Below are 15,238 nucleotides of genomic sequence, written 5' to 3' on the forward strand. Positions count from 1 at the left end.
TTGGTGATCCTTTCTGGTAAAAAAACTCACTCACCAGAAGCACCCACCCCACACAGGGGTATAAGGCGGGTGTATAAAGATCAAAGATCTCAGTGTCTCCCCTCCTCCTGGATCGATAGGTCCTAGAAGTAGTCTTGGAGGTCCTAAATGGAGGTATCCCTGGGATAGTGGCGGGTCCTAATACACTCCTATAGGCCGGGGATGGTCCGAGGTGTCCACCGGGAATAGCTCATAACCGTATACCAAGGGATGATAGATAGACAAGGCACATAGCGAAATAACGTCTCAAAAAGATGATTACGCCGAGTACATAGATACCCACTATATTACGCTTTAAAATTGCACGCACTTGTGGAATGGAGACAAACTAAGGTACTTAAAAATCTCCATAAGCGACGCTTTAAAAAACATTACCAATTTAGAGATACAGAGGAGGTCTTTTGCTAGAATTATTTCTCTCACTCTGACGATCGCAGTGATATCTCACATGTGCGATTTGAACTGTTTACATTTGTGGGCGTGACTTTCGTATGTAGTTTCTTTGGCGCGCGAGCATGCGGGTACTGGGGCGCTTTAAACATTTTTTTTTACACTGTCCCTTTAAAAAAAAAAAAATCTGATAACATCCCTTGTGATAATAATAGGCAGTGATAGGTACTAAAAGACCCCAAACCCCTCCTCTGCACTTCAAAGAATTTAAAACGCCAAATTTGGGGTCTTTTAATATTTCAAAATTTTTAAATCCACGCCGTTGGCTGCCAAGTAAACCGGAAGTGATGTTGTGACGTCGCTTCCGGGTTACTACATTTTTTTTTGGGAAGTGGTTAATAAGCAGGAAAGCATTTAAAGGAAACAATTGCATTCCAAAGGAAACTGATCCAATAAAAATTATTACAAGACAGGACTGGTGCAAGGATAGCAAAGACAAATCAAGGAATGAATGTGTTTAAGCGACAAAATATGTTTTCATAGAATAGGCATGAGAGATCCAGTTGGTCTTTTAGGAATGCGAGAGATTTATCCGAGAGGAAGAAAAAAAAAAAAAAAAACTTGACAGAGGAAATTAAAGTTACTTTTTTATTTGTGTTTTACAGTAACCATATTTTTCATCAGTTGTTTATGCATCTGTGCCTGTCTACCATATAGTATTTTATTATATTTATTTGTGTTATTCAAAGTTGTGTATCTCTATTTTGCACACAACTACCTTAAAAACCTTCGGAGCATTTTAATGTTGGTCAACATTTATATTTTTATGTCCATAATAATAAATACTAATGTTCTTGCACTGGATTTATCTTTTTTCATCTTGTTTAATTGCTGTGGACAACACAGAGGGATATAGTTATAAAATGTGCATAGCAATTTACCCAGCGAAAGTGCATGTACATTTGTTCTGTGCAAATGGGGGGTAAAACTATTAATATTAGGTTATTTTCTGTGCTGGTCAAATGCTTTTTATTGATCTAAAGTAGAACTATAGGCATTTCATTTTTGATAGAGTCAGGGAGGGTTATAACGCCTGCAAGATTTATTTTTACCATGCTTGTCCCATTGGTCATATTTCCCTTAACTTCCTGTCCCATAGCCAAACAGGAAGTGGGAGGAAATCCCAGTAATTTAGGGGAATCTCTTGGAGACCCCCAGGTCACAAGGACTAGTGTCCCCTTGGGAATATTTCCCCTCTATTACTTTTCCGAGGAGAACTCAAAATTTGGGATTCTTTTAGGTTTAATAATGATAAACAGGAGAAATAGAGGGGGTGAATCTCTCAAACAGAGACATAGACAGGGGTTCTAATTCATCTCAGCTCTGTCCAAAACTAAAAAAAAAGTTTTTCCCTTTAGATATACTTTGAGAAGGAAAATACCATATTTGGCAACTAAATGGTAAGTATCATAAGTATTTTCTATAATATTTATTGCTACCTATGGATAAATGTGGTATTTTGTTTTATATATATATAAAAAAAAAAAAACAATTTATGTAAATTTTTAAACACACCCCTGAGACCTCATCTTTCCACACTTTAAATTCTGCCTGTTTGGGCATAATTATTACATACATGCCAAAAAACTACTGTAATAATATACTCATTTTATATTGGTGTTGTTTTAAATTTTAGTCTATTCTACACATTTGAATTCTATACATTAATTGGCATTCTTTCTTTCATTACAATTTTGCTTTTCAGATACATTTTAAGTTATAATGATTTCACTGCTTATGTGTGTATATTATAATGCTCAGCCAGTCATTCTACTTTAGCTGTCATTGCACACATTCATACAGTGCAGCCAACCTGTCAAAACTGGGTAACATTATTGAAAACTGTACTGTAGTGCCGCAGTGCCTTATAGATTGCAATCAATACCAGATAATAGTAAGCATCTACAGGGAGAAGGAGGGGAACATATGAATCACAAGAAATGCGTAGGCAGAGAAGAGAGCAAGTAAAACAGATTAAGGAGGAAGGATTTGGCTAGGAGCAAAGGAAGCTGGCGTTTTACACAACGTTAGGATTATATTATTTTGGTTGTATCTGTACACAAATTCAAGGATAAAAAAAATCCAATATATAAAAAAGGATTTGTATGTCAGCACACATCACACAGAAATTCAAAAGACACATATACAAAACGATGTAGAAAAATAAATTCTTATATGAAAAAAAAAAAAAAAAAAAGAGAAAAACGCCCAGTATCCATCCTTTTTTTGTCCAGTCCAGTCGTGTGAGTTAGTTCACACTTCTGGTGGTTGTGGTTTTGTGTGCTTTGCTGTATACAGTACTGTATCTATATTTCAACATTTTTTTCCATGCATTATTTGTGTGAAATTTGCTATAAACATATTACAGTAAAATAATGGGCCAATTATGTTAGTTAGGTATCTAGGCTAACTTTGTTGGACTTAAAAACAAAGTAGACTTACGAACGTGCTCTCAAGATGGAACTCGTTCATATAAAAGGGGACTTACTGTATTGCAATTTTGGTGGTGATGTTTAATGGAGAGGTTAGCACTGTCACAAGATTGATGGGGTTTTCCACCACAAACTAGATAAAATTCAGGGATAAATGTTATGACAACACCACTACTGGCCTGTAGGTCCTATGGGTCTTCTTTGGCTAGACTAATGTTTCAATAACACATGGAGGTACTGTGCAGTAAAGCATGTGCAAGTTGAGATAATCCATTCATTTTTAGTAAGCGGTCTGTGGACTTCAATGCACAGAAAAAGAGATCCACTATTTTCCTAACACAATACACCACAGCTAACAGCTTGGTTAAAATGTACATAAAGCCGAAAATTTTTGGATAGCGTAGGGAATGGTTAAGATCCCTGTTAGGTTTTTTTTGTCAGAAAGATATTTTCTTCTCACCTGTGGGCTGAGGGCAGCCATGGTGGGTGTTTCTGAGTAGCACAATCTGTACCATATTGGCTTTAGTGTGGTGTAGTGAATCTAATAGACCACCGATGTCTCATTAAAGAGAGCCTGTCACTGTAAATATGCTCTCACATTGGGGGCTAACAATAAATACAGGGGTGACAATATAGTTAAGTCATAAAAAAATAAAAAAAATGAAAGTAGCTAATAAAAAAGGAAAGCTGCCCAGCCCCAAGAACAAATCACATGTAAAAACATGTGGCAGGTGCAGCTACAAGTAAAAAGGATTATGCTACACATTACATATTGTTGTGAATGCGTGCGAACAATAATTCTAGGACCATGATTCACAGTTATCTTTGAACGGATTACCTCTTAATGGTTTAGGGTTTTGCCTATGGACAACTTTGAGTACCAAAATGAGTCGCCATTTCATGAGCATGCACAATTTTAAAGGATAAGTTCACCTTCTAAACATATTACCCCTGTATGTAGGGTGTAACATGTTCAGCATCCTCCCTGCCCCCGCGGCAGACAACTTGTAGGGCCCTGATCAGCATCCTCATATTGCACCGACAGTTCTGGTCTGCCTGTACAGAGATACAGGCAGAGAGCACTCAGCAGTGTCTGCAGGACCCTGACATTGCACCTACAATCCACTGATCGTGGGTGCAATGCTCTGCAGGCTGTAGTGTAAAAGAATAATAAATGAACATTTTTTTTTTTTTTTTACCTGCAAAATCATGTACATTTATTATTTTTTAGAAAAGGTGAACTTTGCCTTAAAGCTTAACATGTTGGGCATCTATTTACTTGACATAACCTCATATTTTATATTTTGCAATAAAAACAATTGGTTTTGCTGCGTTTGTGTGCGCTAAAACTATAGTTTATAGTTTACTGAAAATATGCATTTGATAAACCATTCTGCTAATATTGTTTGACCTACAAATTGTAACTATCATCATTCTATTCTCTAGGTTTCCTGCTTTCAGAAAATACAGTATATCAAGCTAATCTTCTGGCCCTAAAATGTTCATTTTAAAATGGGCAAAAATGGCCAAAAGCTTTAAATCCTATGTTGATTCACAAAAGAAAAAACAAAAGATCAGCACAAGGGACATTACTTTTAAAGCCAGTAGAATGTGTCCCTTGTGCTACTGGGCTCCTGCATTAACTCAGATCTTGCTCCTCCAAAACCTCCCCCAATAGCTGTAATCTTCCTTAGCTTCCTGACTATGTCCGCTGTTTCCGTTCCTCCTCCACTCATAGAAACTGCACTACAGCTTCTCTGAATGAAAGGGCTATCAAAGATTATGGCAACAGGGGTAGAGGGGAATCAGAGACAAAATATTTCAGCTAATACAGAGCCCAGCAGCAAAAGGGACACATCGTATTGATTGTAATTATTTCCCTTGTGCAGATTTTTGTTTTCTCCTTTCTGACTAAACTTCACCAAAGCTGTGTGTGTGTATATATATATATATATATATATATATATATATTCACATTGTTCTAATACTACAAGCCCATGTGTACAAGTCCTTAGAAGAGCAATAAGCTCTCTTCAGGTCAGATCTCCTAAGCTCTGCAGCCAGCTTTAACATCCTCATCACCTGATTGCTCTAAATTTGTCAGGTTTAGATTGCAGAAATGATGGTGCCGGTAGCTGTGAATTAAAAAATACAGAAACATTCACGTTTTCAAAACTGAACATAAATGTGTTTACCTCCTCGTTGGAATACCAATAAAGGGATGCGTCCTTTAAGACAAACCAGTATTTTTTCCACTTCTGTGAGAAATAGCTCTTTGCATCTTTCTTTTTCCATAGCCACCCCTCACAATCACCACGACCCAAGTCTTTACATGATATGCGTCTTTTACTTTTTCCAGGAACAGGACCTTGAAGACAAACACATTGCATGTAGATGAACCATGACTATGCAACAATACACAAATTAAAGTGACACTAAATTATATCTGTATCCTCCAAGAATAATCCATACACATTCAATACTTAATGGCCCTGTAATCTATTGTACATTAAATTTTTGTTTTTTTTTTGGTCCCTTGTAACATCCTCCATGAGCTCCTTACCTCCCCCCTACACCACTTCCATTTGTTTGAAATAAGCAGTACACATTAGTTATGGTCATATGCACTGCTCTATGCACACTGCAGAACCCATAGCCCATAGTCAATAGTCAATAGTCCAGCTCAGGAGCGAGTAAGAGAGGTTGGCTATGTTCCTACTTACACTGGGATCAGAGAGAGAGAAATGTAGCCAGCCTCTAAAAGGAAGTTGGATCCCAGCAACATCAAAAAAAAAAAAAAAAAATTAGAGGAGGCTGAGAGCAAAAGAAAATACTTTTCTGAAGCACTTCATTTGAGTTCTTAAAAAAATGTCCCTTTAATTTTGGCCAAGCTGGCCCAAAAGTAACTATTTACAGGTATGCTTGCTGGGCACATTGTATAAACTGTATGTAGCCTTAGCTACATACAGTATACAGTGCTGTGTCCAGCAGAAAGACCAGAACTTCCTGTCCCACACCCAGACCAAAATAGAGTCAGACTGAGCTCTGCTCAGCCATTCACAGGGAGCTTTGTGTTCTTTAAATGAATACAAAGCTTCCTTTCATAAGCTGAGGCGGAAAGGTGGGAGGAGGAAGTCGCAAACTCTGTTACAGTCAGAGGAAGCTTTGTATTCATTCATAGAAAACAAAGCTCCCTGTGTAAGGCTGAGAAGCACTCAGCCCAAATATCATTTTGTTCTGGGAGTGGGGAAGGAAGTTCTTGTCCCACTGCATGAACAGTGCACTGTACATTGTATGTAGCTGAGACCACATACAGTTAAAAGCTAAGCTCACCTTTAAACAAAAAATTAAAAGCACGATTTTGCAGGTGAAAAATATGTTCATTTATTAATATTATTTTTTTATTTTACAGAAGCCTGAAATGTCAGGTTCCTACACAGTTTTCCTCTAGCTTAGTGACCGTATCCCCATACAGGCTTTCTGATACAAAACTAGAGGCAAAATGAATGATCACTACACTCACAGTCACACTCAAACTGCACGTATATCTGCCGTGGTGGCATATAGGAGTTGTAGTTCATACATTCAAAGGAATCTGTGATAAATGATGTGGCTATGTGGGCAGAGTTTTCAAAATGTGACAGCTGATGTGAGGAGAGGACCCCCCGCCCCACCCACTGTCAAGGGGGGGTGCTTAACAGTTATACCCTAAATAGTAATATGTTACCAAAGGTAAACTTATCCTTAATACAGTTCGCCAAGCAAGTATACCTGTTAAAGCAGTAAATAGTTAAATTGGGGCCTGCTTGGCTAACTAAAGGGCCAACTATTTAAAGGGACATTAAAAGTGGAGTTAGACTTTGGGCATTCAATAGTACTGCTAATGCGGTGCCTGTGAGGACAAACCTAAGTAAAACAATCTGGAAATTAAAAAAAAAAAAATTCCCTGACAAGGTACTGCCTGCACGGTAGAAGTCGTTATGCAGCAGATTGTGTACTGAGGGTATCAGGATGTGCGGATAACTACACTCCAGTACATATACTGCAAGAAACAAATTTAAACTGGCACAAACAAACAGCCTGCTGCGGAGAAAATAAACATATACACGACACTGAGATTACGGTAAATAAACCACACACTGAATGGCGCTGTATGTTTGCTTTGTAAGAACGACATTATGTATTTATGAAGAAGATGGAAGATCAAAAGCAGGCCTGCTTTTCTATCTTTAACTGCAGTTGCCGGTGACTTAGGATACTGTACAACAAAATGTCCCCAAGCTGTTTCTGTCTTAAGAGGCTGCGGTTTACTGGGTGGAATCTAGAGATCTGTAGGAAAGCTATAGTTACATAATGTGGTATCTGATATCCTATTGGTGACCTGTGCTGCTGAAGGGGATTATTTTACAATGTCCTAATTCATATAAACCTACTGGAAATATTTTTATGCCCATGCTTCCAGAGAAAAGTAGGGTGCATACTATAAACACTCTGCAAAATTTATATTTCAACTGCGAACCTTATGGTATTAGAGTAATTTACAAAACTGTGTGCTTGGAGTGACCTAACACGAGACAGCTTTTAAAGGTGTATGTCCAGCCAAAACATTTTAACTAATTTGGGATAGATTGGAGAGTAGCATGTAAATTAATCTCATATTCACTTTTGGCAGACAATTTTGGCAGAAAAAACAGAGAAGAAGGGTTATGCATGCTCTACTGGACAAAGTTACTAGACATCCAAATTACATAAAAGGAGCCATCTCGTGTGTACAGTCCAATTGGAGCTCTGTATAACACGCAGTAACGTGTAGCTTCCAAAGTGCAATTTAATGTTAATTTTCATGCTAGAATTCAGTCTGGTTCTCTATAAAAAAGAACAACACTTCTATTACATTATTGTTTTTAATATTTATTAGTAATATTTTGTGCCATTCTAATGCATCTATCTTCCTTGACCCAGTTCGGTAGCTTCCGTGTTCCACAGTGATCAGTGCTGCCATCACCGGCGCTCCTCTGTCCATTCATAGGCGCACCAGCTGTAGGAGCATCATACATCCAAGGACCTAGCACAGTGATGGCAAACCTTGGCATCCCAGATGTTCTGGAACTACATTTACCATGATGCTTAACTACACTGCAGAGTGCATGAGCATAATTGGAAATGTAGTTCCAAAACATCTGGGGTGCCAAGGTTCACCATCACTAAACTAGCAGATGACTTTGGGATAGCAAGCTACAAAGGCCACCTAATGCCTGTTTACTTCTTTTGAAGGTAAGTTGCCAATTTGCTTTTAATAAAGTACATCCATTACTTCATAATGATACACACTCTGGTGCACCCTTGTGTTCCTTTTTTTTCTGCTCATGCTCATGGAAGCGGGAAATCACTTAAGTAGACACCACTACTACCGTGATCTCAACTGGCTTCCAACTCCCATACTTCCAGGGACATTGACAATTTACAACCTGAAGATAAAAAACAACCCCATAGTCCAATCAGGGGGGATCTCTGAACAATGGTAGAGATGTCAAATTTCAAACACACTTTGAAATTCAAATTTATGACAGTAAATATAACCTTCGACATGAAATACAATATTTAAAATCATAACTCATTTGGAGTCTCTGAATCATCGTATCCAGCTGCCATTCCAAATGTCATTAGTTTCACAAGAACTTTCTCCAACACTTTAGATTCATTTATATTACCTTTATTTCTCTTCTTGGATTTATGTTGTAGAGAGGATTGCTGGAATGTCTGCAAATAAAAATACTGGCATGAGAACATGACAAATAGTTTTACTTTGTGATACACAAATATCTCCTTCTCTGTGCCGGATAAAACACAATTAAAAATCATTTAGTCTGTTGCCATGGTATTACAGATTTACAAAGAACAAAAGTTTACCCTTGTAGTGGGTCTCCCATCTTCACTGCAAGGGTTAATTGCTTGTTTTGCAAAGAGGATGATGATAAAGGTGATATACTTACCTTATCCACTTCCTGACCTCCCCATAGCACATTCACTGCTACAGGGCGGTTGTTCTGTGTAGAATCACGTATATATTTGTGATTCTGCACTTCTGGGTACGGGGCGCACTGCTTTTGCTGTGATTCGTCACAGCAGAAATCGATCAGTGGGTGACGGTAAATGGATATCTGCTGGCACCCACTGATCGTTGAGGAGAGAGGCTGGACGGACTTCTGCACATGTAAACAATGTAGAGCTCTGTTCCTGAGAGGGGGAAGAGATGGGTTTTCTTTCCTTGCAAAGCAGGGAAAAAAATCCATGACATCCCTTAGTAAAAAACACACACATAGTACACACAAACACTGGTTAGGCACACATTTAACCCTTTGATCGCTCTAGATGTTCAACCCCTTCCCAGCCAGTGTTATTAGTACAGTGACAGTGCACATTTTTAGCACTGGTTCCTGCAAAATGTCAGGTGTCAGTCAGTGTCAGGCTGTCCACTGCAATATCGCAGTCCAGCTATAAGTCGCTGATCACTGCCATTACTAATAAGAAAATAAATAAATACAAATTCAAGTATATATCCCATAATTTGTAGACGCTTTAACTTTTGTGCAAACTAATCAATGTACAGTGCCTTGCGAAAGTATTCGGCACCCTTGAAATTTGCGACCTTTTGCCACATTTCAGGCTTCAAACATAAAGATATAAAACTGTAATTTTTGTGAAGAAACAACAAGTGGGACACAATCATGAAGTGGAACGAAATTTATTGGATATTTCAAACTTTGTTAACAAATAAAAAACTGAAAAATTGGGCGTGCAAAATTATTCAGACCCTTTACTTTCAGTGCAGCAAACTCTCTCCAGAAGTTCAGTGAGGATCTCTGAATGATCCAATGTTGACCTAAATGACTAATGATGATAAATAGAATCCACCTGTGTGTAATCAAGTCTCCGTATAAATGCACCTGCACTGTGAGGTCCGTTTAAAGCGCAGAGAGCATCATGAAGAACAAGGAACACACCAGGCAGGTCTGAGATACTGTTGTGGAGAAGTTTAAAGCCGGATTTGGATACAAAAAGATTTCCCAAGCTTTAAATATCCCAAGGAGAACTGTGCAAGTGATAATATTGAAATGGAAGGAGTATCAGACCACTGCAAATCTACGAAGACCTGGCCGTCCCTCTAAACCAGGGGTAATGAATTAAAATTCAAAGAGGTCCGGTTGCTAAAATTTTCTTTGGGCCGAGGTCCGAATCTGAAGTCTTTGCTATGACTCAGAAAGATGGGCAAAACAAAACGTGTCCATCAGCGTTGCTCTTAACATAAAATATGCCCATCCGAGTGCCCCCTAACATAAAATATGCCCATCAGAGTGCCCCCTAACATAAAATGTGCCCATCAGAGTACCCCTTAACATAAAATATGCCCTTAGCATAAAATTTGCTCATCAGCGTGACCCTTAACATAAAATAAGGGGCACTCTGATGGGCATATTTTATGTTAGGGGGCACTCAGATGGACACATTTTATGTTAGGGGGCACTCAGATGGGCACATTTTATGTTAGGGGGCACTCTGATGGGCACATTTTATGTTAGGGGGCACTCTGAAGGGCACATTTTATGTTAGGGGGCACTCTGATGGGCAAAACAAAACGTGTAAATCAGCGTTGCGCTTAACATAAAATATGCCCATTAGAGTGCCCCTTAACATTAAATCTGCCCATTAGAGTGCCCCTTAACATTAAATCTGCCCATTAGAGTGCCCCTTAACATTAAATATGCCCATTAGAGTGCCCCTTAACATAAAATAAGGGGCATGCTGATTGGCACATTTTATGTTAGGGGGCACTCTGATGGGCACATTTTTTTTATGGGGCACTCTAATGAGCACTACAAAATATGCCCATCAATCTGCACACTTTAAAAACCTCCCATCCGCTTTAAGTGCAGCTATGACCACAATGCTTTCTCCCCTTGTGCTCCACATACCTGGAGCCAGGAGCCAAGCTGAGCCAGAAGCCACGAGCAGGGGGTGTGGGGCGCGCACATAATGTCATGCCCCAACTCGCTGCCTGGCTGAATGGGAGTCACAGTCAGGAGCGGGGGGGGGGGGGGGGCGGGGCGCGCGCGCGTGACGTCACGCCCCTACTCGCGGCCCGACAGGACACCGGCCGGGAGCCGCAGCGCACACACAGTACGTCACTGGTTGCTGGGACACCCGCGGGTCCCAGCAAACCATTGAATGAATACAGAAGGCGGCCTCGCGGTCCGGGTGAAAGCATCGTGCGGGCCGCCAATGGACCGCAGGCCGCCATTTAGTGATGGCCGCTCTAAACTTTCAGCTCATACAAGGAGAAGACTGATCAAAGATGCAGCCAAGAGGCCCATGATAACTCTGGATGAACTGCAGAGATCTACAGCTGAGGTGGGAGACTCTGTCCATAGGATAACAGTTGTATACTGCACAAATCTTTATGGAAGAGTGGCAAGAAGAAAGCCATTTCTTAAAGATATCCATAAAAAGTGTCGTTTAAAGTTTGCAACAAAAACCTGGGAGACACACCAAACATGTGGAAGAAGGTGCTCTGGTCAGATGAAACCAAAATCAAACTTTTTGGCAACAATGCAAAACGTTATGTTTGGCGTAAAAGCAACACAGCTCATCACCCTTGATCACACCATCCCCACTGTCAAACATGGTGGTGGCAGCATCATGGTTTGGGCCTGCTTTTCTTCAGCAGGGACAGGGAAGATGGATGGAGCCAAATACAGGACCATTATGGAAGAAAACCTGATGGAGTCTACAAAAGACCTGAGACTGGGACGGAGATTTGTCTTCCAACAAGACAATGATCCAAAACATAAAGCAAAATCTACAATGGAATGGTTCACAAATAAACATATCCAGGTGTTAGAATGGCCAACTCAAAGTCCAGACCTGAATCCAATCGAGAACCTGTGGAAAGAACTGAAAACTGCGGTTCACAAACGCTCTCCATCCAACCTCACTGAGCTCGAGCTGTTTTGCAAGGAGGAATGGGCAAAAATTTCAGTCTCTCGATGTGCAAAACGGATAGAGACATACCCAAAGCGACTTACAGCAGCAAAAGGTGGCGCTACAAAGTATTATCTTATGGGGGCTGAATAATTTTGCACGCCCAAAAAAAGTTTGAAATATTCAATAAATTTCGTTCCACTTCATGATTGTGTCCCACTTCTTGTTGATTCTTCACAAAAAAATTACAGTTTTATATCTTTATGTTTGAAGCCTGAAATGTGGCAAAAGGTCGCAAAGTTCAAGGGGGCAGAATACTTTCGCAAGGCTCTGTACACTTATTTTTATTTACCAAAAATATGCAGCAGAATACATATTGGCCTAAACTTATGAAGAAATTTGTTTTTTTACAGTGCTTTATTGGATATGTTTTATAGCAGAAAGTAAAAAATATTGTTTTTTTTTCCCCCCAACATTTTTGGTCTTTTTTCTTTATAGCCCCAAAAAAAAAAACCTAGGAGGCAAATACCACAAAAAGAAAGCCTTGAACGAGGGAAAAAAATGACAAATATAATTCGGGTACAGCGTTGCATGACCGAGTAATTGCCAGTTAAAATAATGCAGTGCTGTGTCACATAAAATGGCCTGGTCATGGGGGGGGGGGGTAAATCTTCTGGAAGGCAAGTGGTTATTCCTCACTCCCACAGGCTACTATATTACAAAGACCTGCATAATACCCGTCCCCTGAAGCTGCTCCACTTTGCTGCCCAAATGGTTACAGCTTTGATATCACCTTGTACAATACAAGACCACCAGTCCTGCATTGTAAGCGAGGTAGTTGAGGACCTGCCTACAACCCATGATGTCAGACAGCGGAGGAGTGTGCCAGTTGCCAAGGGAGAGAAGAATAATCTAAGTATACTGCTTTATGGAGAAAAATGAGCAGTTAATCCCTTGTAGTGTGGAGAGGGACTCAATGCAAGAGGAAAGTTATTTGCTCTCTGGAGTTCTGCTGTATGGTGTCCTTCACACCTGCCTGATGTTTTGAAGTGAGATACCCAGGGAATATCCAATTACCTTCAGGGGAGCAATAAGACATTTTTGTTCTGGAATAAATGGGACCATGTTTTACATTTTTTTTGCCTTCCTCTGGATCGACTGCAGATATAGGGTTCTGTATATAGAGTTTTTTTTATTTATTTCTACTGGTTGAATTAGATAGACTTGTGTCTTTTTTCAACCTATGTAAGGGCTCATGTACACTACAGCTTCTAGAGTTTAGGAACTTTGACATTATTTTTTTGCCAAAGCTCCTAAACTCAACTCCATAAAAGCCTATGTGTCCATGCACATATATGCTTTACAAGAGTTTAGAAGCTGCTGCAGTTAGGGGAGGTTCAACCTTCCCTAACCTCCCTCTCCTGAACAATGAAGAATCATGTTAAGGATAGGAATGTTTTGACCGCCGACAACAAAATGTGGCAAAATCATGTAACATTGTGGCAGGATTTTGCCACATTTTGGGTTTTCCCACGGCCAGCAGTCAACCTCGTCTGTGTGTACATGAAGCCTAACGGTATGTGCATTACCTTGAGTTATTTTGTGCATTCATTTCTGCTGCATTACGGCACTGCATAAAGGCAGCTCATTCATTTTGAATAGCTGGCACTGTACCATAAATGCAGGAGAACAAAGCTTTTTTTCCCCCAATGGTCACAGCACAAGGCAGAGATGTATTAATGTGCATTTTGAAGGGCACTTCAGTGCACATCACCGTCACATTGCAGTAACATACATTGTACCACTCATTACCACAATACAAAGATGTGAAACCAGACTAAAAGAAAAAAAAAAAACACACAAGGGTAATTTACTAAATCTGGAGAGTGCAAAATCTGGTGCAGCTCTGCATAGAAACCAATCAGCTTTCAGGTTTTATTTTTTTAGTCAAAGCTTAATTGAACAAACTGAAGTTATAAGAGGATTGGCTACCATGCACAGCTGCACCAGATTTTGCACTCTACAGTTTTAGTAAATCAACCCCACAGATACTTGAAAATCAGGGCCAACCCTTATAAGATTTAAAGCTGATGTGCATGTTTCATGTCACTTTAAATAGTTTAATAGTTTGTTTGGACCAAGCTTCACTAAGTGCTGCAGTGTCTCTAAACACTGTATGTACTTGCATGTAACTTTAGCTACCTACAGTACACAAAGCAGAGAATGGCCGTTCATAGGCAGCTTTGTATTCTATAAATGAAGACAAAGCTTCCTCTGATTGGCTGAGTAGGAGAGTGTGATGTCATCAGCCAACCCCTCCCACCCAGCCAATCAGAGGAAGCTTTGTATTCATTCACAGGATACAAAGCTGCCTATGAATGGCTGAGCACCGCTTAGCCAGACTCAGTTTTGTTTCAGGTGTGAGCCAGGAAGTTCCTATCTCACAGCCAGAGCCCAGCACTGTGTACTGTAAGTAGCTGAACTTGCTTGCAGTACATACAGTGCTTAGAGACACTGCAACACTTAGTGAATCAAATAGATTGTTTGGACCACCGTGGTCTGCGGTCTTTTTTTCCCCTCAAGATGCCCCCCTCTTCACCTCTGGTGAGAACAGAGGCGGTCCTTACTGCTGCACTGAGAGGCACTCAGACAGCGACATGAGATGGTAGTGCAGTGTAGCAATAATCTGAGCCCAGGCTGCCTGATAATGCTGCCCCAGGGGGGCAAGACCATGACAGCCTTAGAGGATGTTGACTGTCGTTTAACCTAGAAGGCTAAGGACATCTAGAAAATAAGTACTGGAGAAAATATTATGAGTTTAAGGCATTTCAGCAAAAGAGGTCTTTTTATTTTAGTATTTATTGGGCTTTTTATAGCCTATTTTTTATTTTTGAGATGGCGCTCAATTTTAAAGTATGTTAATGTGGAAAACAATAAGTTAGCATATGCGAAATATACACATTTATTGACTTGCATTGATTGGTAGCCTGTAAATGTCTTCTTTGTGTGTGTGTCATCAAGAGGTCATTTTATATTACCTAAATGTACACAATTTGCTGATAAAATTGTCTATTTTCCTCCAAACACTGAAAAAGTCAGAGTAGGATTTGCTTGAGACAGCTATTTTAAAACACTCAAGTTGTCCAATAGCACTGTTTTTTGCTTAGGTAAGACAGAGGTTTTGGATTTAATACTTCCTCTGTTCCTCATTCTATACTGTGCATTATTTATTAATGAGAATGGTGCTGTTTAAGTCCTATAACTGCAAAGCTTATTGCACATCAAACTGACTGAATATGCACAAAACTTATACTTAGATAAAATTGTATTTTAGGCAG

At 39.7% G+C, this 15,238-nt stretch overlaps 1 protein-coding gene across 5 annotated transcripts in view; it reads right to left on the minus strand.

The window, feature by feature from the left end:
- CNKSR2 (connector enhancer of kinase suppressor of Ras 2) overlaps positions 1-15,238 on the minus strand; it is a 546,683-nt gene that overhangs the window by 137,171 nt on the left and 394,274 nt on the right. For all 5 annotated transcript variants that reach the window (XM_082245580.1, XM_082245579.1, XM_082245578.1 and 2 more), the window contains 2 exons: positions 8,633-8,681; positions 5,117-5,289 (listed from right to left, as the gene is read on the minus strand). In XM_082245580.1, coding sequence (XP_082101706.1) covers positions 5,117-5,289; positions 8,633-8,681 — 222 coding nt within the window. The remainder of the gene's footprint in view (positions 1-5,116; positions 5,290-8,632; positions 8,682-15,238) is intronic.

The sequence above is a fragment of the Pelophylax lessonae genome (assembly GCF_965119305.1).
Source record: "Pelophylax lessonae genome assembly, chromosome: 2".
Taxonomy (NCBI): domain Eukaryota; kingdom Metazoa; phylum Chordata; class Amphibia; order Anura; family Ranidae; genus Pelophylax; species Pelophylax lessonae.